Source organism: Pelodiscus sinensis, chromosome 22 (genome assembly GCF_049634645.1).
Source record: "Pelodiscus sinensis isolate JC-2024 chromosome 22, ASM4963464v1, whole genome shotgun sequence".
Lineage (NCBI taxonomy): Eukaryota > Metazoa > Chordata > Testudines > Trionychidae > Pelodiscus > Pelodiscus sinensis.
The window spans coordinates 18958571-18981754 of NC_134732.1; the positions used below are offsets into that span (position 1 = coordinate 18958571).

The window sequence follows — 23184 nt, forward strand, 5'->3', positions numbered from 1 at the left end:
TACCTAAAGCTAATAGAAATTCCAAAAAATTTTGAAATTAAATGTTGTTAAAAATTCCTTCTCTGTGCTAGACAGGTCACTGTTCAAAACATGTGAACTTTCAAAAATTCAATATTCTAAAGGGTAAAATTATATTTTTCCCAAAACTGTTCCCTTTTTGCCCTGACCTACTCTAGCAATAATTGGTTGAGTTACTGAGCAATTCACAGACACTTAAGTAATGTAGACAGTCCATTTTGTGTTGTCTCATTTCGTGACACCTGTTATCTGTGTTACCTTTTATCTAACTGGGCAGAGGTAAGTAAAAGAAGTTTGCCTGTAAGCTTGAATACATCTGCATTCTGGAGCTCTGGTTGTTTCCTGAATAGTCTGTATTTAACGTGTCCAGCTCTTGCTATGTAATATTGATGTTCAGAAAAGTCCCTCTTGGTGTTATCATCAAATTGGACTAAAAATGCCATGTCTGTGCCTACTAAATTTCTCTCATTACAAGGAAATAGCCCTCTCCCAAACTCCTCTGCCCAGAAACCTTGACACTAGATGTCCATGGAGGGAGACTGTTTCCCAGACGATAATTTTTGCACTGGCAGAAGTTGTTGGTTGCTCTTAAAGTAGATAGGGAGAATTTAGTTGTCATACTGACACCAAAAATACACCTGTCCTGGAAGCAATGAAAGGTGCCCAAGAAGCAGCAAAGGCCAGCCAAGAGAATTAAAATTGGGGAAGAGATGTCTCCCAGAATGAATTAAAAAGTGAGACAGGAGAGGAGCCAGTGACAGACGAAAGAAAATCCCAAGGCAGAGATCAAGTCCAGTCAATTGGGAATAAAAAAATACAGTGAGGGAAGAGAGGTAGGCTGTATGAAGAGATACGGTGGCCTGGTAAAACTTGTTGTGGAACTGAGCACCAGTCTGAACAAACAAATAAATGAGAAAGTTGCCCAGGAAATATACACCAGCCAGAATTCTTTGGCTAAACAAGAACTCTGTAGGGATGTGTCTACACTGCAAAGTTATTTTGGAATAATGGCATTATTCCAAAATAAGAATGCGAGTGTCTACACAGCAATAGTGTTATTTTGAGACAATTTCAAAATAACAGGAGGCGTATTCCGACTTCTGTAGACCTCATTTTACAAAGAATACTGCCCATTCCGAAATAGTTATTTCAAAATAGGGGCTGTGTAGATGCTCCACTTCTGCTATTTTGAAATAGCCCCTCACCAGGGCCATTCTAACTTATTCCTCCCTACTGCCTCCTGGGGCTCTAAATCGAAATAGCACGTCTACATTAGGGAAGCCCGCCTCGGACTAATTTTGAGGCTTCCCTGCAGTGTAGTCGTGCTATTTTGAAATAAGCTATTTCAGAATAACTATTCTGGAATAGCTTATTCCAAAATAAATGTGCAGTGTGGACGTAACTAGGAGAGAAGCTACAGATAGGATGGGATGGGATGACTCTGGAAAATGCCCGGGTAAGGAAATGAAAGGCTCAAAGACCAATTTGGTTGTTAGAATCAGAAAAGAAACAAGCTTCAGCTAAGAAAACACGTTAGTGCCTAAGCTTTAACTCCAGGATGAACGACAGGGCACATGGGAAGGTGAAACAGAGAGTGGCCTGTCCGTGGGTGTAAAATGGAAGCATTCAGTGTTAGAAGGGGAAAACCAGTCTCCGGAGCGAATAATTTTTCCCCATTTAACATCTTGATGCCAATGAATGGTTGATGAAAGGAACAGGGAGTCCGTAGGCTTAGCAGCTAGCTTGAATGGATCAGATTGAATGGTGCAGCTGGAATTAGCCCCCAAAAAGAGAATGAGTTGTCTTGACCTGAGGAGAACCCTTAATGTGAGGTTCGGGCTACTACCCATCTGAGCTGATCCAAGCTGGTTTAAAGCCAAGGCAGGAAGAACAAGGGAAACGCTTGTGAGCAAGCTGAGGATTTTTGTATATTGATGGGTCTGGCATACGTTCCGACCAAATAGAAGGGCAACCGACCAATGTATTCATGTCCAAATCAGTGGGTGGAAGACACAGGCCCTACATCTCACTGTGGACTTGGAAGGATTCTAATGTTCATGAGAATACAGCAGCGCACCGAAATGCTCAAGAGGGAGGTAGAAATGGGGGCCCTGCGGTCTTGAAGCTGAAATCTGCATCTGATTTTTGTGATGAGAAATGGGATTCCGCTCGGAGATAGGGAACAGTTGAGAGGATTGAAAATGCATCCTGCCTCGTTGCACACGAACCCCAGCAGCCGTGCAAAGACTGGGGGAGACCGTTCTTGCAAACCCTGAGCCTTTGAATGGACGGATGTTCAGCCCTGCCTGGCTGTCACTTGTGATTTAACGATCATTCTTCACCTGGTTCAAGAAACAGAATGGCTCTCCGCCCCAGGGCAAAACATGGAGTTACATGCAACAGTTGCAGGGTTTGTTTACATACAGCAGTGGCTGGATTGGGCCCAGCAACAGCAGAAAAGGGCAGTTTGCTGTTTAGTGGAATATGGAATTGGAAAGTTGAAATAATGGGGAATTGGAGAGAGTGGGCAATAAATCCCACAAATTTCTGGAAGTTTCTTTTCCTGAAGCGGCTGACACTGGACCCTCTTGGAAACAGGATACTGGTCTGAATCCAGTATGGCAATTCCTAAATTCCTGTCACAGGAAACGCGCACTGTGAACATTAGACCAGGCCTGTTAATAATGCTGGGGACTGCCATTCTAAAATTGGACTCAGATGGAAACTGTGAGCGGAGAACTAGCAGAAGTTCACAAATGGGGTAACTTGGGTTTATAAAAATGCAACTTTTGGAGACTGAGCATGGGGGTTTTGGAAGCAGAGCTAGTCAATGAACTGAGTTCACATTGGAATTAGATTACACGGTGGCTAATAACTGTGTGATAACTGCCAGTAAAGCTGTTCTGAAAATTCAGTATGGAGAAGTATGCCTGTGAAATATGGAAACGAGGTGAAAATATGCTTTGTTCGATGACTGATCTATAGGGAGCAAGATATTCTCTACCAGAAGCAGATGTCAAAATTTTAAATTCTTATCTGCTTAATTTCCCAACAAAAGGATTGATGGAAAACTTGGTTTCTATGAGGTTGTTTGAAAGTGACAGAAGAAATTCGCTAACTTTTGGGTGTGATTTTTGTCTCTGTTTTTTCAGGTCCCCTTGTGATCCAAACTATTTGAGGGCTTTTTTTCCCCTCAAACTTCCCCTCAAATGTCAAATTTTCACACCGAAACCCCCTTCTGTCAACAAATTCCAAACATTGCTTCTTTTCCAAGCAAATTGATTTGTTTAAAAATAAATTGGAAAAAAAATCGCAAAGACTTCGCTTTTGAGTTTGTAAGTTTTAACATTTCAAACAAGAAGGACTTCCAGTTAGGATGTTCCACGTTTATGGCACAAAACAGATTCTGAGATCCGCACAATTACGGTTAAATTGACTCTAAGGAAATGTGAGGTCTTGCTAAGAGAACGTCTGGTCTGCTGAACAGTGAGAGAGAAATTTCCACTGGGTGAAGGAGAGGAAAAGGTGGTGCAGAAGTAGCTAAATTCCTTCAGACTCACAGGAGTTTAGAATTTTTCCAGGACTCTGTTTTCATTTCTGGTTTTGCCAGCATGGCAGAATGTGCATCTGTTAAGTGAGAGAAGAAAAGCTGAGAGTGATAGCTAAATTGTGATTTCCTTGACAAACACTTGGCCTTTGCAGAGTTAAAAAAGCCAACAGTGTTAGCTTATCTATGTTGTAAGACCTCTTTCAGATTGGACACGAATGCTCGTACTTATGGAATATGAGCAGTTTTGGCCCAAGAACAAGGATTGGAATGGAAGGTGACATATTACAGCAACTTTACATTCTTCCTTTCTGATGGTGAAAGAACATCTCTCTGAACTGGTGGAAGTAATTAAGGCTATGGACCATTTTCATTATTACGTGCACAGGAGAAAAATCTGTGCTCCCATCAAATCATACTTCTTTACAAGGGTCTTTAGATTCAAGGATGCCCTAGTTACAGAAGTATGATGTCATTGTTTGCATATGGGCTTGGACAGAAGCAAGGAAATTCTGATGCATTGTCTAGATGTTCTTATTTGCTGAGCGATTGAATATATATTTCCTCTTAGGAATCAGAGAAGGGAGTAATATGTTTACGGAGAAATGTGTGCTGGTGAATGAATCGGCCCCCCTCCAATAACTAAGTTTTGCAAAAGTGCACACCTGCAGTGCTCTGCTTTTGGAACAAGTCTCACTGTAATGTTGGATCTCAGAACAGCTCAGGAGTGAACAAAAGGAACCGCCCCCCATCAAAAATGGGAGGGTCTTTGTAACATGTGGGATTCATAATGATAAATTAATATTTCAGTATGAATTTTAGATATGAGACCAGATGTACATTTCTGTATGCTTGTTAACCTGGAGGTTTGACTCTCTGGGGTGTGAAATGAGCTGGTAGTGGAGCATTTAGCCTCAGGCCTCTTAAGGTGGAGTGTCTGGAACTTTTTGTCATGTGTTATTGTTCATGCTCTCTCTGTTTTCCACACATGATGTTTTACACTTGCAATATATTTCATGAAGCATATAGGAAGCCCATGGGAAATTCATATTGAGTTCTGTATGGGTGCAGCATTTTGTATCTTGCCAGTCCCCTTGAAGGAGTCCATTGGTGGACTCTAGAATCCAGTAGAGATGCTACTTTACTAAACACCCTTTCGTTATTTCCTTGTATTTGCATTTCCTTGGGGCCATTGTCATAAAGCGCCTCTCTGTTTGGAGACATCCTAAAGCTCTCCCCTTAGTTTTTAGAACATGTGGTGGGTTAAAGGTCATCTATTGTCTGACCCATGCTTCTGTTCTTCTTTTCAGGCCGAGGTGGGAACGGGGCAAGGAGGAGACGACCAAGATAAAGACTTCACCGAAGAGACAATAAAAGAGTATGATGGGAATTACTATGATACCTACTATGACAGAACTGTCTCTCCTGATATTGGGCCAGGAATGCCTGCTAACCAAGAGACAGAGTATGAAGGGGTAAGAGAAGACTTTCTGTCTTCAGACCCTTTTTGAATTTCTTTCCAGCTGTTGTATTAGCCCAGTTTTTCAGCTGTCAGAGGGGCAGGCAGGAAACCTTGCCATATTTCTTCAATCCCTTTCACTTCCCCCAGATAATACGCAGGAGTTATACAAGGAAAAGGGTCATTAGATTCCTAATTCTTGTTTACATGGGAGTGCTTGGAAAAATTAATCTGAATTAACTAAAGGTATGACTTGTAAATTAAGTAAATTGCCTCAACCCCCGTCTGAATTCAGTCATTTAGAATTAAAGTCACTTACTTCTTTTGCATTTAATTCACTTACAAAATGAGTTAAAGTGAAATCAGATTAAGGCTACTTACATTTTGAAAAAGTGTGTCCACATAGAAATTCAATGTAATTTAACTAATCCACTCTACAAGACCCCTGATACTGCAGTACACTAGAGAGATGGAACAGAAACTTAGGTAGTAACAAAATAAGTCTTTGCTCTTTTTTATGAGTCTTCTGCACCAAGTTTTGCCCTTGAGTAGTGTGGGCTCTGCTGACTGTGTCTTGGACCAAGTCTATACTAGTGGAAAAAATTGGTGTAAGATACGTAATTCTAGCTTCAACAATTGTATAGCTGGAGTCATCGTACCTTACGCTGATTTTTCTGAGGTTGCTCTCATTGACTTCTCTTACTCCTCAGGTACCTCGGTCGATCGGGGGCACCCTCAGTGTTTGATTTATCAGGTCTTTACTAAACCCACTAAATCAAACTCTGGAAGATTGATCGCCGGCACATCAATCCTCCAGTAACTGGTTCCTAGTCTGAATCTAACTGAAACTAGTGTATATCCTCTTTAACTCACTGCCTGTGTTTCTCTGGTGTGATACAGATTGGTGGCCCACGAGGTGAGAAAGGACAGAAGGGAGAGCCTGCAATCATTGAACCGGTAAGGATGTCCTCCTTCTACAAGATTTCTTCTTCGGTGTGGGAATCTGTACATGGAAGTGTCCAATATTGGAAAAAAAGGTCTGTGGTGCTTGAAAGCTTGTCTCTTTCGCCAACAGAAGTTGGCCCAGTAAAAGTTATTAATTACTTCACTCATCTTCTCCATGGAATTGAAAAGCAGCTCTAGATCCATATGTTCTGCAGCCATGTCTGATGCTTATGAGATGCAGCTTGTAGGGAAATGGTCAGTGTTTTCTATGGAATCATTTCAAAAGACATTGAGAAAAAATTATTTTATAGAAAAATCTGTAAGAAATTTTCTGGACATTTTAAATGAATTGAAAATGATTTTTGCGAGGAGGGTTTATTGTAAGAATTTTTTAATTCTAACAATTCCTAGACCAATTTTTTTCACCACTTTTATGTACAAGTGAAATGGAAAGATCCTGTCTTGGGACTCCAGCACCTTTTACTTAGTCATAGGTTTGAACAACAGCCTTCCATCTGGAATCCCTACAGTTATGGGAGAGTTTAGATCCAGGTCTGAACTTTGCAGCTCATGTCCACCCTTAATTTTACAGCTGGGGAGCACACATCTGTGGCTAGGAAAGGGTTCCCCAGCACACAGCTGTGGAAGCTGAGAATATTTTCTGCTTCAGTGTCCATTCCCTCCATGTGGTTAAAGACCCTGAAACTGCTCCTGTATAATTGTTCGGAACCGAGCTTCTACATTCTCTACTTCTCTCTTTGCCTGCGCTATGAGCAAGAGTTTCTCAGGCCCCGATTTGAGGACTTGTTCCTACCTAATGGGAGATTGATGTTGCTGGGATCGATCTCCCAGGGTTCGATTTAGCGGGTCTAGTAAAGACCCACGTAATCAACCACTGATCACTCCCCCGTGGACTCTGGTACTCCACCGGGTCGTGAGGAGTAAGGGAAGTTGACTCCTTGCAGTGGGGATGCTGCAATAATTCTAACCAATTTATGTTGATTCCAGCTATGCTATTCACAACGCTGGAGTTGCATATCTTAGTTCGATTTTGTCCCCTGGTGTAGGCCTGGCTTGAGGCAGTTTTTGGTTTTGAAGTGTAGTTGTAAAATACGTTGCACTCACTTTATCATCTACAGGAGTTTTCCAGTGACCTGACTGGGGTCTGAGATGCAAGCTGAGATTAAAGTCCTTGTTAAAGTCTCTTGGCCTTATTTTCTAAGCTCCTGAGAACCTGAAGCCTCACTTGGCTTTCAGAAGAGTGAGATGTCCATGCTCAACATTTTTTTGAAAATTCAGTCCCTGTGTGATCAGAGTTTACCTGATGGCCCATGGGAGGACCAGTTGGATTCCTTTTCCACGGGGTGTATTGGCTTGATGGGATTAACTGGAGGATCAACTGGTTGTAGTGAGCTCTGATTGACAGGTTCCCAGGGAAGGGAACTGTTATGACATAGCCCCTTTCCCATCCATAAGTGCCCTGTAAGATCTCAATTTATCTGCATCCCTCTGCTCACCCCCAAGAAAGACCCCAATGCATTCGGAATCTTTCCATTACCCCCATTCAGCTTTGCTCCGGAGTCTCCGAAAGGCCGAGCACAGATTCGTTGCTCACCAGTAACTCAGTTAATCTAATTTTTCGTTGGCAGAATGCCAACACAGGGCTCAAAGAGAGGACAGCATTTCCCATCCGTTCCCCTCCCCCCCCCCCCCACTTCCTTATTTCTCTCCTGTTTGATCCTTTTCCAGAGCGGTGGGGGAGGGAGGGTTTTGAAATCTAGAACCCGTGCTTTTAAAAGAGCATTCCCTCTCCTCCAAGTCAATTCCTCCCTTTCTGGGCCCAGCCTCTATTCTGTGAACAAAGGGAACGAAATGGCCCCGTTTATCTAACTGAGGTGTGGAAAGCCTTCTTCAAATACAGGGAAAAAATTAAAAATTAAGCCCCTCCCCCGCTTAAACTTAGCCTGCCCCTGTCCAATCTGAAAAGTTACAGAACGAACAAAATAGTTAAGTGTAATCATCCAGAAAGAATTTGGCTGCCTTAGCTATTTCAAGTCACACTGGAGCATATATAGCCATTGCCAGAAAATAAACAAGACCAAATGCTGCCTTTCCTTTCTTCTGTCAGTTCCCTTCAGCTGAGCGAAATGCAGATTCCTCGTGCTCTTCATCTTCTAGCGAAGGCACTTTCCTTCCATCAGAGCTGCTGGGTTGCAGTGGTGGGGGGTGGAGGAAGGAAAGAGTCCTCTGAACTTTCAGTCCATCTGCCTTTCAATCCTTACTCAGTGCTGACACTTGCTGGAGGCAGCAGGTTAGCACAACCTTGAGCTGAATGGTCCAGCTAAGGCCAGGTCTACACCTCCAGAGAAAATGGATGCAAGATACTCAATTCCAGCTATGTGAATTGCATAGCTGGAGCTGACATACCTTGCATTGATTTTTCTGAGGGGCCTCACAGTGGGAGATCTATAGGGGTACGTCTAGACTGGTGGGTTTTAGGTATCCCGGAAAAACTCTGCCGAGTCCAGGAAACACATTTGCTCTTCTGCTTTTTTTGTGGAAAAGCAAACATGCTCTTTTGGGGAGCCCTGTATGCCTCATTCTATGAGGAATAAGGGCTCCGCAGAAGAGGAAGCTTTTCCGCCATAGATGGGGCCAAATGGTGGAAAATCCTCTTCTGCAAAAGCAATCGGAAAAAGCTTTTTCTGATAAAAAGTGTAGTCTAGACCTAGCCTAGGAGAAAAGCTCCTATAAAGGTCCATTACTCCTTGCAACAGTGAGGAGCACCCATGCCAACAGGGGTGCCCTCAGCATTTGATTTAGTGGGTCTTTACTAGACCTGCTAAATCAAACCCCAGAATATCAATTACTAGAGCGTTGATCTTCCGGCAAGTGGAGACATGGCCTAAGCATCTATAATGCCAAAGGATAGGCAGGAATGGTGTCCTTAGCCCCTGTCAGAAGCTGAGAATGGGTGACAGGGGATAGATCACTTGATGAGTCCCTGTTCTGTGCTTTGCCTCTGGTACACCTGGCATTGGCCACTGTCAGAAGACAGCATACTGGGCAAGATGGGCCTTTAGTCTGACCCAGTCTGGTTGTTCTTTTGTTCTCTTTGAACTGTAATTAAGAGCATGTGTATACATTAGTGGCACTGCTGTGCTATTGTAGTGCGTTAGTGTAGACACTACATCCACTGATGGGAGCGGGTTCTCCAGTCTAGAGGGGTTTCTATCTCCCTATCAGCGTAGTGTTATCTAGATGGGGACTTAGGTTAGTTAAATCCTCACCCTTGAGCAGCTTTGTTTTCACGCCCCAACCGATGTAGTTAAACTGACCTAATTTTTGGGTGTAAACAAGGCCTACGATGCCACATTATGATAACTGGTGTTACATGTTGACACTGTGAATAACATCTGACCCTACCCTCTCCTCCCCCCCGCCCAAAAAAAGGGACAGGATTATAGTACCTTTATTAACATGCTTGGGCTCTTCAGAGGAAAGCTGGTAAATTAAAACAACAGTTTTGTTTTTATCCCTTCAGATTAACTTTAAGGGCTCCCCATGTCCATGTCCTTTTACAAATGGCTCTGCAAGTCCTTTTGCTGAGAGACTGTCCGAAAAGGATGGCTCTTGGCACGGATGCAAAATTGGGAAACTGCTAACGAGACCTGTCGTTTTATAGCAGCGGAGGGGTGCAGAGAAAGGAGGGGGAAGAAAGAGGGTCTCTGGGATGGGGACAGAGTTGAGACGTAGACCGGAGAGACTTCATGCAAAGCGGTGAAAGCAAATTAGGAACAACGTTCTCACAGCGCTTTAACATCTTATGAAGCCAGGACGGAATGGGTTCTCACATCTGCAGCTCCTGGTCAGAGTTTTTGTTCCCTCCTCTTCCCTGCGTGTCTCTCCCGCCTGTCACACAGCCTGTTTCTTGCTCCTCTGCCTTGTGGTGTGGTACCGATAATGTAAACTGTTGGAATTTCTCACTGAGGAGACTTTCCAGATGTCCCCAAAGCCAGAGCCTAACATAAACAGACGGATAAACATGGGAGCATGCCCAGGCGGTCTGTAGCATGAATAGGTTAATTAGACCTTCCTCTCCCGTCCTCTCTGAGGGGCCTTTATTGCTTTGCCGATTGGCTGGGGGAAGCCAAGTTCTCAGGGCTGTGGCCATTCAAGAGACTGTTTCAAGTATTTCCCACATAAATCTGGCACCCAGGAGCTCTGGAAGGTCATAAGGCGCCTTATATGGGCAATGATTTTCTGCGGCGCTGAGGGGAGTTTATCAGCCCTGAGAGGAGGTGGAAGTCTGGAGATGAAGCTAGTCTCCAAAGCTGCCACGCAGGCAGATGGGAGGTGCCTTCGTTGGTCCAGTTTCTCGAAGGAAATGGACTGAAGAGAGGCTTAGCGGCGTCCTTTCTTTGCAAAGCAGCCAGCAATTTCTGCCCATCACTCCCTGCGAGCAGGGAAACTGAAACCGCCCCCCTCTCCCGTCCTTTGTCAGCCATCTCAGCAGAGCGGCCAGTAGCCACGTGGGCCATAAAGACTGAACCGTCCTCTCCCTGCTCTGGTCCCAAATGGTCAGGACTGGAGAGCCTCAGCTTGGAGTTTGGCTCAATGAAGGCCCACAACCGGGACCTCTTGCACTTAGTGATTCTTCCCCCTACTCACTTTACTTCAGGGATGGAGAAACTGAGGCCTGGGGGCCGGATGTGGCCCCTGGCTTGCCTGGATTCGGCCCCTGCAGCTTGGGGCTTCACCCCCAGTACTGGCGAGGCCCGAGCCTCAGGGGCCAGATCCAGGCAAGCCGGATCCAGGCTCCACTCCCCCAGTATTGGGGAGCCCATGCTGGTGCTCCAGGCCTCTCCCCCCATGCAGCTGGGGCACACAGTCTACTATCCAGGCATGTGAGGGGAATGTGGGGAGAGTCTTTCTGCATCTCAGGTGTCAGTGAGGTGGGTTTTTTTTTTTTTTTGCTTCTGACTTGTGTGCAGCCCCTGACTGAATTTTTTTTACCTGCGGGTCAGCGGCCCCTGCCCCGAAAACGATTCCCCGCCCCTGCTTTACTTATTGCCCCGGTTCCTCTGAAATAAGAGGAAATAGAGTGTGTAGAGCTGGATTCTACTGCTAACACCTACTGTGTGCTAGTCAGTTATGTCCTGTAGACCGTGGCCCCTTGAACAGAAGCTTGGTCACACTCGAAGGGTCTCTCCGGAGCTAGAGAAGTCCTTGCACTCAGTTCCTGTGCTCCTGATGCAGAAAGGAAGAGATTTCTTAAGGCCTCTGGTCTCACCCCATCAGCCGGGATTCAGCCCGTGTAGCTGTGATACGTACCGCTTCTGCATCGGTCCAAATTCCAGTACCACAGACCCGTGCTCCCACTTGTCACCCCAAGGCTAAGTGTCTTAAACCTGCCTTGCCTTGCAAACAGCTGCCATCTCCTGGCACACCAGGGAAGAGTGCCAGGAATGTGTGGGCAGGGGAAGGTTCGCATCTCGCTCTCTCATGCTGGGTCCCGGGGCATTTCTCTCTTTCCGCCTCCCTCCATCCTTTGGCCAGTTATCCCATTGCTCAGACTGTTCCTAGCACCACCAGCCTCATCCCTGGTATTTTTAACTACTGTTTTATTTTCCTGCTCCTTGCCTGTTGCTTGCCATAAAACTCCTGGGCGCATCTCTTCCAAAGCCGGCGGCATCGTGTCCCCAGATTTTGGAGCGGTGCGATTCGGTTTCATGCCGCTTAGCGAGTTCCCCGCCTTATCCTCCCCCCTAGGGGGAAAATTTCACTGTCCTACCTCAAGACAAATGAATGCCATGCATGAGTCTATTCTCACGCCCATGTACATCTACTGCAGCGGAACAATGATGTTAAATTGCTGTAGGCTATGGTCCATGAAGCAAATTCTGCACTAATGTATATTGGCACAAGTGCATTGATTTCACTGGAGCCTCAGAGTATTGGGCCATTGTATATCCAAACAAGCCAGAAACTAGCCCTTAAAGAAGCTAGAAATGGGAAGCATTTGTAAAAAAAAAAAAAAAAAAAAAAAAGTTTGTGCAAGCCAAGAGATATGGCTGCAAAGGGGACGTGTGTGAGCATGTATCCCACTGGGGGACCAGTATAGTTTGATGTGTTTTCTCTCCTGGGGGTGCTGGAGGAGTGCGGGAATTGGGGCAAGACTCCCTGACAGTTTCACTCCGCTCTGCCTTTTCCACTGGGTAGGACACAGGCAGCTGGGGTGACGTCAGACCCCCTCTTCCACCGGATCCGCTTCGCTGCCTGGCCTTCGCTTCAACCCTGACCCGGGGAGACCACCCTCCTCCGAGAGGGAAGCGTAACTCGATCCCTGGGCTGGCTGCTTCCCAGGCTTCTCCTCACTGAGTCAATTTGACATTTGCTGACTTTTATGGGCTGATTTCAGGCTGGAGGAGTACTGACTCTGTTGGCTGCAAATTAGCGGGCGAGAGGTGAAACTGCTGCTTGGAATGTGGGCACATTGCTGGATTACATTGAACTCCATCAGTGGCCCAGCGATGGAAGGATGTAGCTTGAGCCATGGAGCCTTGTGTACCTGTATTCCTAGTCCGTTTCCCTATAGGTCCTTTTCCCTAAACTGCCCTGCAGCCACGCTTCTGACTCTTTCATTAGAAAGTTTCTTTCCTATCGTCCCTCCATCTCCCTTAAAAAAATCCCATTGAGCACAACATGTCCACCAGTTAAAGGAATAACTAAATATTTAATTGTTTAAAAAAAATGAGAGAACGTTATCCTGGCATGGTACCCGCACAATGATCTCATAAGTCCACTCAGGAAATCACTGCATAAAGACATTTAAAAACCCCTGGAAATGCCATAGATTTTGATTGGCACTAGAGGGAGCATTTTGAGCAAAGGGATACTCCAGCACTGCTTCGTTTTGCTAAGATAAGCGAGGATTCGGCTGTCATCCGGTGCGAGTCTGGGAAGGGTATTAGGATCTTGGCTTTGAGTTGCACCTGGTGTGGGCTGAACTTGTTGGCATTTTGCTTTTCAATGTATGTGGAGTGCCCATAGCAATGGGCTTGTAATTGACTCAGGTGAGACGGGGGGAAGCTATTCAGGAGCAGGATGCTCTCACACCTGCTGGGCACGTGAGCCGCGGAAGTCGGGGTTAGCTAAGAAGTGACATGACTGCTTGATGTTTGAGATCCATGGCTGATGTCGCACTGGGGACGTGTCCTGCTAATCACCAATCTCTTTTACTGTTTTCCAGGGCATGCTCATCGAAGGACCACCTGGTCCCGAAGGCCCAGCTGTAAGTTGTTTTTTTTTAACACTTCTTTGGGTCCTTCTCTGGGCTTTATTATATCCATATGCCCCACCGGGATAGCCTAGAACACTAGAACTGGAAGGGACCTCTTGAGAGGTCATGAAGTCCAGGCTCCTGCCCTCACAGTATCAGAGACTTTCAAGATCAAAGCTACTCTACTAAAATAAACAAGCAGCTCCCATTCTGTTTGTGCACGCACACTCGGACAAATAACCACACACGTTCCTTTCTCGCACCTAATTTTTTTGTCCTGTCTTTTCCATACTAGGGTCTTCCAGGACCTCCGGGGACTACTGGGCCCGTCGGTCCAGTGGGTGATCCTGGCGAGAGAGTAAGTACAATGGATTTATCTGCGGTGGCTGTAGTTCATTCATGTTCTGTAGCGTGGAGCCTTAAAATGTGATTTGGGGTGTCAAACAGCTGTTCTTAGCGGCACTTCATAGCAACCGCCTTTTGCACTTGAGCCTTGCGGGGCAGGGGAGGGGGAGGGAGAGGGAGAGGGGAATGTAACCCTAGAAGAACTCAGCCTGGGTTAAAAGATGAAGGTTTGAACCAGGAACAAATATTTCTGGAGTGACCGCCTTGCCTTTACAAATGTGTCAGTGACCTCAAGTGACTTAGCAGCCAATTAACTCAAGATTTAAAAAAGAAGCTGAGTGTAAAGAAACCCTTTGACATCTGTCCACGTGTTTTATTCCTATGGGACAGGTAATTACGTGGTGTCTCAGGAACAGTTTGGAAGCAAGCATGGCTTGTCTGAGACGCTGCTATTTATGTCCGGGAGGTGGGCAGGCATTGGCCCGCCCACATCTAAATGACCCTCCCCCCAGCTTACCAGGAAGATCCAAAGAGCACTAGGCTCCAAATCATTCCTGTGGAAAAATAAAGAGAAAACAGGGACGGGTGAGGAGGTCAAAGGGCTAAAATGAGGGAGCCGGATGGGGACATCGAGTGGAGAGTCCCGGACAGCACCCACTGCCCCTTGCAGGCCTCGAGGGACCCAGCGGATGCCACCCTGTGGAACTCTGCTTGGATGCGTGAGCAGATACAGAAGCAAAAATAGGCCCCTCAGTCACAGATCCCTCCTTCGGCCAATCTCTGCTCCCTGGTCTTGTAAATTGCCATCTTGGCATAGCCAGGGACAGGTTGACGAGGAGGTCCTGCGGCTTTGAGGGGCCACAGATAGGGTGTGCATTTGTCTGAGATGCTAGAGAGCAGGCAGTGTTTTCTGCCAGCTCAGAAGGTGCTGCAGTGCTGTAAATACAGAATTAAGGTTTCTCTGCAGGATGGAGAGGATGCAGGAGCTGGACTCTAGGTGTGAAACACTTTCATTCAAACACACAGAAGGCTCCTAGCCCAGGAAAAATAGGAGTTAACTTCAGACTCAGGGTCTTAAAGAATCCACTTATTAGGAGCCAAAATATCTCCACCACTCCTCCTGCAGTCGATCGTGTTCCTTTCTCTAGGGCGTGCCATGGTCTTCCTTGGATTTCACTCGGGAACCTATAACTCGCCTCGCCGGAATGTGCTTTTCTTCTTGTGTAATGGTTTTATTTTCTTGCAAATTACCTCCAATATCAACATCCTCCTCATGCAATACTGTGCCTTTGCAGCAGGAGTTTCTGCCTTACTGAGAGACACGAGCAACTGAGCCGCGTTCTCTATCAATGCGGTTGTTAGTGGTTTTCTTTGCGATTCTTATTTTGTTTACACTTACTGCTGGGCAAAGCACCCTCCCGCCCCTGAGATGTTTTATTCCTGAAGGCTGCAAGACTCCTGGATTTTGGAGTCCAACTTGTGACACCTACAGCTCCATTTTCAGAAAGCCCTGAGCACCCAGCTGAGGTCCAGAATGTCTCTAGGTCAGGGCTAGGCAAAAGGGCCACTTGTGGGCCAGCTCTGGCCCGCCAAGCGGGTTGAGCGAGCCTACAGACTCCCTGCCGCTCCCTTACCCCAAGGGATGGGGGAGTACGCAAAGTGTCCTCCCCCACCAAGGACAGGGAGCAAGAGACTGATTGATGTGGGGGCAGGGGGCATGTGCAAAGTCTACTTCCGCCACCACGAGCGCAGGAACCTAGAGGGAACCGCCAGCTGTTCAGAACAGCTGGTGGTTCTCTCTTGGGAGGTGGGGGCAAAGACTTCACGTGCTCCCCACAACCCCGGACAGTCAGGGTCTGTGGGTGGGGAAGCATGGAAGTGTGGCCCCACCCTTTCTGCCTCAGGCCCTGCCCCTTTTGAGGCAGCTTGGGGCCACTTCAAAAATTTCTGAAGTGCCCCCCCCCCGCATCTAAAATTATTGCCCACCCCGCTCTAGTTGGTTAGCAACTTTGAAAATCCAGCCACCCCCCTCCCCTCCGGTTTCTTATTTGGGCCTCCTGAAATTGAGGCTTTCAAATGGCCACCCTGAAAATATATCCTCTTCCTTTCTGCTTTGTTTGCTTTGCATCTGAATCACCCAACCACAGTTAAATGCCTCCCCCTACCACCTGTCCCCCGGGAGGAGGAAATTAACCAGCAAAGTCCTGCTGCTGCATTGCAATGCAGCCAGGCCATGTCTGCAGACTTAATTTAGGTCTGACACCTCGTGGAGGATTGGGAGTACTGCGACTTGCTTTTGTTTCTCTGAAGGCTTGAAAGGAGGTCATTAGAACCTAACTACTGTAGCCAGCAGCCTCTAGCCGCTGGAATCAGAACAGGCCTTCGGCAGGAATCTGATTTCATGTACCCCGAGTAAATAAATCACCGCGTTTCCAAGCCGAAAGATTTTAGAAGGAAAAAAAATGAATCTCATTGGGAAATCCTCCTTCCTCCCCCTTCCCACCCCCCCCGCATCCCCCTTCTGTTCTGCAATGTGATTTGTCCTTTTCATATTTGTTCATTTTTTTAAATTGTATCCTTTGGTATATATGGTTGTGACTACTTTCTTCCACTATTTGATCTGAGGAAGTGGGTCTGGCCCACGAAAGCTCATCATCTAATAAACCATCTTGTTAGTCTTTAAAGTGCTACATTGTCCTGCATTTTGCTTCATTGGGAAATGTTTGGGATTTTTTTCACTGAAGAGCTGTAAGGCATACCTGAATTTTAGACTGTTAGGCTTGACTTTTCCTGAATGGAGCGGAAGAGGAAATGTAGTAATTCCCTAACACAGCGCATTACAATCCATCTTGTTTTTCTCTTGATTGGCCTGCACGTAAGGAGCAAAACAGGTGATGGGGTAGGCTGGTGGGCTCCTTCCCCAGTCCAGGAAATAGTCAGTATCATACCCAGAATCTTTTCAAACCCTCCTTTGAGGGCACAAGAACGTAGTTCAACTCATGTGTGGTGGGCAATGCAGGCAAGGGAAGGCATTGCCTTCCCAAAACTGCCTACAGTGCATGGTGTCCAGCGAGCCCTGGCCCTCCAGGTGGCCAGGAAAGATTGGGCTTGAGAGCTGGGGTTGGGTGAGGCTTAGCTGGGGAGGGGGAGGGGAAGGTTGTTGAAGGTGCGTGGTCTTGGGGAAAGGGTGTGGCTTTGAGAAGAAGGGGTGGGGCTTGAGCTTCACCCACCGCCCATGATTTAACATGTAAACCTCATCTTTCCCTCTCACTCATTGTCTTCTGCAGGGCCCAGGGGCAGCTTAGGGCTGTTTTTTCGGCTTTTATCATCACTTGAGCAGTCTCAATTGAGGCTGGGCCCAATCCTGCGACAGGCAGACAACGCATTCAGCAAGAACTAGGGATAGAACTCTTGAAACCCCAGTCTCCTGACGCATGAGCTGTAGTAGTGTCTGCATGACATGCACCCGATTTCCAGCACCAGCAAGCGGCAGCCATGCGTAGGTAGCAGGCATTGGCTGGGCCTCCACTGAAGGTTCCACTTTGTCACTTCACTGTCACGCCATTGATTTCATCTTGGCCCCGTGCAGTTCAGCGTAAGGCAGTACAACAGAGGAACTGGCTATTTCACAAAGACCCGGGTCATTCTGGGACGGGTATCGGGGTCCCGGACAGCCACAGCACCAGGCTGAGGGTTTAGGGGTATCTAGGTCTTAACCCCCTCCAAGACCCTGCAATCCCTCTTGGGCCCCTCCTCTTCTCCTTAGCAAGGAAGAGGGAGGCTAGAATTCTATTCATGCTACGCGAAAGGAAGCCATCATTAAGTCAGGGCCCAAGACGGGGAGATGGCCAGGCAGGGACAGGAGGATTAACTCTCTTTACACCAACATGAGCCTAAAGACACTTGGTTTGGGTGAAAGATTTGGCCCTTTCTGATCTCTTGGCCTAGCTCGAGTGCAAACCAGGGTTAGGTCACTACTACTGTTCCCACCTTAGCCAAGTACAGCCATTGCTCCAAACTCACCTCCTACTTCTACTGAGTGGTGCACAACTGACAGTCTTTTCTGAGTGGAGACTGGAGGGTAAAACAGCATGGATGGCTGCATCCCACTGACAAAAGGTTAGAGTTTTAGGATAGCAGGGTCCCTTCTAGATGTCTTCCCCACGGTACATGGAGAGTGTAGCGTGCAAGATTCTCGTCAAAGAACCATAGAGTTGGAAGAGACCTCTGGAGGCATCAAGTCCAGCCCCTGCCCAAGGCAGGACCAACCCAAACTAAATCAACCCAGCCAGGGCTTTGTCCAGCCAAGACTTAAAAACCTCTAGGGATGGAGATTCCACCCCCTCCCTAGGGAATCCATCCCAGTACTTCCCCACCCTCCCAAGGAAATAGTTTTTCCTTATATCCAACGTAGACCTCCCCCACTGCAATTTGAGCCCATTGCTCCTTGTTCTGCCATCTGTCACTACTGAGAACAGCCTCTCTCCATCCTCTTTGGAGCCTCCCGTCAGGATGTTGAAGGCTGCTATCAAATCCCCCCTCACTCTTCTCTTCTGCAGACTAAATAAGCCCAAATTCCTTCAGTCTCTCCTCAAGTCATGTTCTCCAGCCCCCTAATCATTTGTGTTTCCCTCTGCTGGACCTTCTTCAATGCGTCCACATCGTTTCTGTAAAGGGGGCCCAGAACTGGGCGCAATACTCTGGATGTAGCCTCACCAGTGCCGAATAAAGGGGAAGAATCACTTCTCTAGATCTGCTGGCAATGCTCCTTCTAATGCACCCTAATATGCCGTTAGCCTTCTTGGAGCTGTGCAGAGTGCACTTGGGGGCAAGAGAGAGGTAGATGGACACAACACTATGGTCATGGGGAAGATCGCCATTGGCTCAGAGGACTGCTATTATGGGCGAATTCAATGAGTGCCAAAAGTTCACCCAAAAATAAAACAAGCCCTAACTACAGACTCTGCCAGTGGCTCATTGTTGTGTTTGAAGTCATGGCCAGTCTTTCAACCTCAGGTTGTTTGGGTTTTTTTTTCTCCTTAATTAGCAAACAAAAGGCTTATAATCTGCCAAAAAAACAAGAGTCTATTTTCCTGGAGTCTGCTCTGTTACTCCAGAGGCGAAACGAGCAGCAGTGGCAATACACCATAGAAGATCTGTAAGACTATCTAACGCATCTACTCCCCTCAGCACTGTTATCCAGTGAATACCCAACACTGTCCCGAGGATGTGAATGGCGGGCAGAAGAAATTTCCCACCACCTCCTTCTTAGGGTCTTGAACACATTTGTCTGGAAGGCCCTTTGGTCTAATTGCTAAAGCGGGCACTGGGGCAGAACAACTTCTGTTGACTTAATAGAGCAGTATAATTGCCCCCTGTCTCCTCCACAGACTGTGCTGTCGCTTCAATCTAGGAAGTGGTGGGGGGAATCATAGCATCATAGGACACCAGAACTGGAAGGGACGTTGAGAGCTCATCCAGTCCAGTTCCCTGCCCTCACGGCAGGAACAAGCACCATCTAGATTATCCCTGACAGGTGTCTATCTAACATGCTCTTAAATATCTCCAGTGATGGAGATTCCACAACCTCCCTAAGCAATTTATTCCAGTGTTTGACCACCCTGACCATGAGGAAGTTTTTCCTAATGTCCAACCTAAACCTCCCCTGCTGCATTCTAAACCCATTACTTCTTGTCCTATCCTCAGAGGCCAAAAAGAACATTTTTTCTCCCTCCTCCGTGTAACACCCTTTTAGGTACTTGAAAACAGCTATCGTGTCCCCTCTCAGGGTATGTCTACACTACCCCGCTAGTTCGAACTAGCGGGGTAATGTAGGCATACCGCACTTGCAAATGAAGCCCGGGATTTGAATTTCCCAGGCTTCATTTGCATAAGGAGTACAGCTAGTTCGGATTAGGAAGCCTAATCTGAACTAGCTACTCCGTGCCGCGTGTAGCCGCGTGGCACGGGGTTTGAACTAGCCGGGATTTTAAAATGGCGGCGCCCAGCTTATGCAAATGAAGCCCGGGAAATTCAAATCCCGGGCTTCATTTGCAAGTGCGGTATGCCTACATTACCCTCCTAGTTCGAATTAGGAGGGTAGTGTAGACATACCCTCAGTCTTCTCTTTTCTAAACTGAATAAGCCCAATTCCTTCAGTCTTCCCTCACAGGCCATGTTCTCTAGACCTTTAATCATTCTTGTTGCTCTTCTCGGGACCTTCTCCAATTTCTCCTCATCTTTCTTGAAATGTGGTGCCCAGATCTGGACACAATACTCCAGTTGAGGCCAATCAACGCAGAGCAGAAGAACGACTTCTTGTGTCTTGCTCACAACGCTCCTGTTAATGCATCCCAAAATCACGTTGGCTGTTTTTGCAACAATATCACACTCCTGAGTCATATTTAGCTTGTGGTCCACTATGACCGCTAGATCCCTTTCTGCAGTGTTCCTTCTAGACAGTCACTTCCCATTCTGTATGTGTGAGACTGATTGCTCCTCCCTAAGTGGAGTACTTTGCATTTGTCCTTATTGAACTTCATCCTGTTTAGCTCAGACCATTTTTCTAGTTTGTCTAGATCATTTTGAATTATGACCCTATCCTCCAGTCCCCACAAATCCCAGCCATCTGCCTTTGCAGGGTACGATATGAGCACTTGGCTCTAGGCAAAAATAGCTGGCATCTGGCATCCATATGTTTGTCTTCTTAATGATTGGCTGTGGGGCTACCCGAGTGGTATAAATGGGATTAGAATCAGGCTTACTCTCAGGCTGTGTCCAGACTCAGGGTTTTTTTTTCCGAAAAAGTAGCCTTTTTCCGAAAAAACTTCACCTGTGTCTAGACTGCAGCCGCGTTCTTTCGAAATTAAATCGAAAGAGCGCGGCTTTTCTTTCGACGGTGGTAAACCTCATTTTACGAGGAAGAACGACTTTTTTCGAAAGTGCTCTTTCGAAAAAAGGTGTTCTTGAATGCAAACAGGGGTTTTTCAAAAGAGAGCATCCAGACTGCCTTTCGAAAAAGCGGCTTGCTTTTTCGAAAGTTCCGCTTGCAGTCTAGACGCTCTTTTTCGAAAGAGGCTTTTTCAAAAGTATCTTTCGAAAAAACCTCTTTCGAAAGAGGCTTGCAGTCTAGACATAGCCTCAGGGTGGTCTAACGGGCCACAGACAAAGCACTCAAGTGTGAAGTTGTATATTGATGGCACACGAAGGCTACAAAACAAACAGGGTGGCGCGAGCTACCACAGCCAAACCTGCTCCCCACCTTGCTGTGCTATTTGTCTCCCTCCCAGCATCAGATGTCGGCCGTCTCCTTGCTTCCCATATTCCCCCATCTCACATGAGCAGCTGGCTGCTTCGGTCCTCGAGGCAGCTTTAGTACAAGTGAATGGATCTTGTTGGCTGTCTTCACACCAAGCCATGGCCTGTTCAGCCAGGTCTACACTAGACCCCACAGTTTGGCTTGAGGTGCGTAGCTGGAATTGGCTTACTTTCAGCTGTGGTGGTGTCCACACTGCAGAAGACCCACGGGAGAAAATGCTTCCTTTGGCTTCCCTTACTCCTCACAAACGGAGGAGTACTGGGTGCCGGTAGGAGCTGCCTTCAGCATTTAATTACGAGTTTGTACTAGACCTGCTAAATCCAACACCAGAAGATGGACCTCCAGAGCGTTATTCTTCTGGGAAGTATAAAAGTGCCCTTCAAGTCTAGCTTGACAAACCAGGAAAGGTTGCAGATAGGGCTAAGACAAGGTCTGGCCAGATAAAAGCAAGGGAAGGGGAATAGGTTTCCGGTAGGGTTTTTCTTGAGGCTTTGTGCTAGTTGATAGGTGTGCTACTTAATGTGCTAGTTAATAGATTCCAACACTCACATTTCTTTTGAGGTCTTGGTTAGTAGGGGAGCTGGTTCTTGACATTTTTTGTTGGTTTAATGCCTCAAAATTAAGAAAAAAACAGAATAAACTTGATATATGAGAGGGGTGGAATCCACCTCTTTGCAGAAAGCCAGTGCAAGGTCTGTTTTAAAGACCTAAGTAGTTTATGAGCTTTGTGCTGACTCTTTGGCTCAATAGTGAATTTCACTCTAGGAGCTCAGATCAGTGCAAAACATGGCCAACTGGTCTTTCATCCAAATCCTTTCCCTTTAATTACTATGTCTTGCCTGGCTCCAGGCACCAGGACACCAGCTGGAAATGACTCCACACGTGTTCACAAAGGAAAACATAAGAAGAAATATAGCAAGAGAAGAGGAACAGCCATTGGGAAGATGTGGCTACGTGGCATGACTCTTCTTTGATTTCATCTCCTGCATGGACTCAGGGCAGAGCCTGAGCCGGACTGCTCCTTTGGCTGTACACTTTCTATCATCAACTTCCATAAGCCTTCTCTAAGGCCAACGTTGCAAAATTGTGGCCTCGTGCATTGCGTTCAAAATCTTTCCTGGATGGGCATTTTCTTTTGGTTTCCTTGCTGCATGTGCTCTTGGGATTTATCAGAAGTAACAATCTGGGTGGTCCCCTTCTCCAAAGATGGGTGATTTCCACAATGCCTCTCCAGCGAGCTTCTGCCTGGAGTGTGTGACTGAGGGGGATTTTTGAACGCAAGGCGCTTGCTTGGCTGCCTTCCATTGGGACAGACTCTGAGCTTGAAGATGCCGGAATACCAGACGTGGCATGCTCAGGTTTCCTGCCCGCTGGCAACGGCAGGAACCCCTTGGCGGCAGGTCTTCAGTAGCAACTTCACAGTCTCACGATATGCACATGCAAAAGGCAGCGGTGGAGAGTTCAATGGATGTGTCACTGCTGTGGTTTTAAGATTGATTCAAATGAATTATTGGGCATCAGGGCAATCTCTCGTGATAATACTCGTTGGGACCCTTTTTAAAAAATGAAGGCTTGTTAGCATACTGAGTCTCAGGGAATCTGGCTGGGATTTTCTGGCCTCCTCTGACCTCTCCAGCGGGTTTTGGTTAAAGCTCCACCTCACTGAAACGCCTGGTGTATTTCTTTTTCTCTCTTTTTTTTGGGGGGATGGAACAGGAATAACGTTCCTTGTAGCAGTGACATGATTGAGAATGAAAGGACTGGCTGTGCTGTACCGATCCGGGCTTTGGAATGTGCAGAATGTCGATATTGATATGCCACCGCCGCTCAGCTCAACCATCATGCCTGGCCTTAGCCAGGAACTTGGCTGAGAGTTGTTACGTTCACCTGTTCGAGACTGTGGTTCCCATTCTTCCCTGAGCCCGTGGGCAGAACCCAGCGTGGTGACTGAGATTGGGGGAGGGGCACAATCCTGGGACTGACGGGGTGTTTTTTGGCCGTGCGACATGACCTCATAACAGCCCTCTCGTGTCCAAGGGCCTGTGTTCCTTGCAGCTGGCAGCACTTGAGGAGTCATCCGGTTATTGATCTGTCTTTGCTAACCCCATTTGCTCCCCACCCGCCCCCAGCCTGGCCTGGAATTCCCCCCGGCAGTGAAGGAATTCTGCCCTGGGACCTTTCCCCAAGTGACAGAGCTGTGCATCTGCAGGGCAGCCTTGAACTGGGCCTTGTTTATCCTCTAGAGCTGCTTCTTTAATCACCTCTACATG

The 23184-nt window shown here is 46.9% G+C and overlaps 1 protein-coding gene across 2 annotated transcripts in view; it reads left to right on the plus strand.

Annotated features, from left to right (window-relative positions):
* COL5A1 (collagen type V alpha 1 chain) overlaps positions 1-23184 on the plus strand; it is a 319312-nt gene that overhangs the window by 152224 nt on the left and 143904 nt on the right. For both annotated transcript variants that reach the window (XM_075905279.1, XM_075905278.1), the window contains exons 8-11: positions 4876-5040; positions 5925-5981; positions 13222-13263; positions 13547-13609. In XM_075905279.1, coding sequence (XP_075761394.1) covers positions 4876-5040; positions 5925-5981; positions 13222-13263; positions 13547-13609 — 327 coding nt within the window. The remainder of the gene's footprint in view (positions 1-4875; positions 5041-5924; positions 5982-13221; positions 13264-13546; positions 13610-23184) is intronic.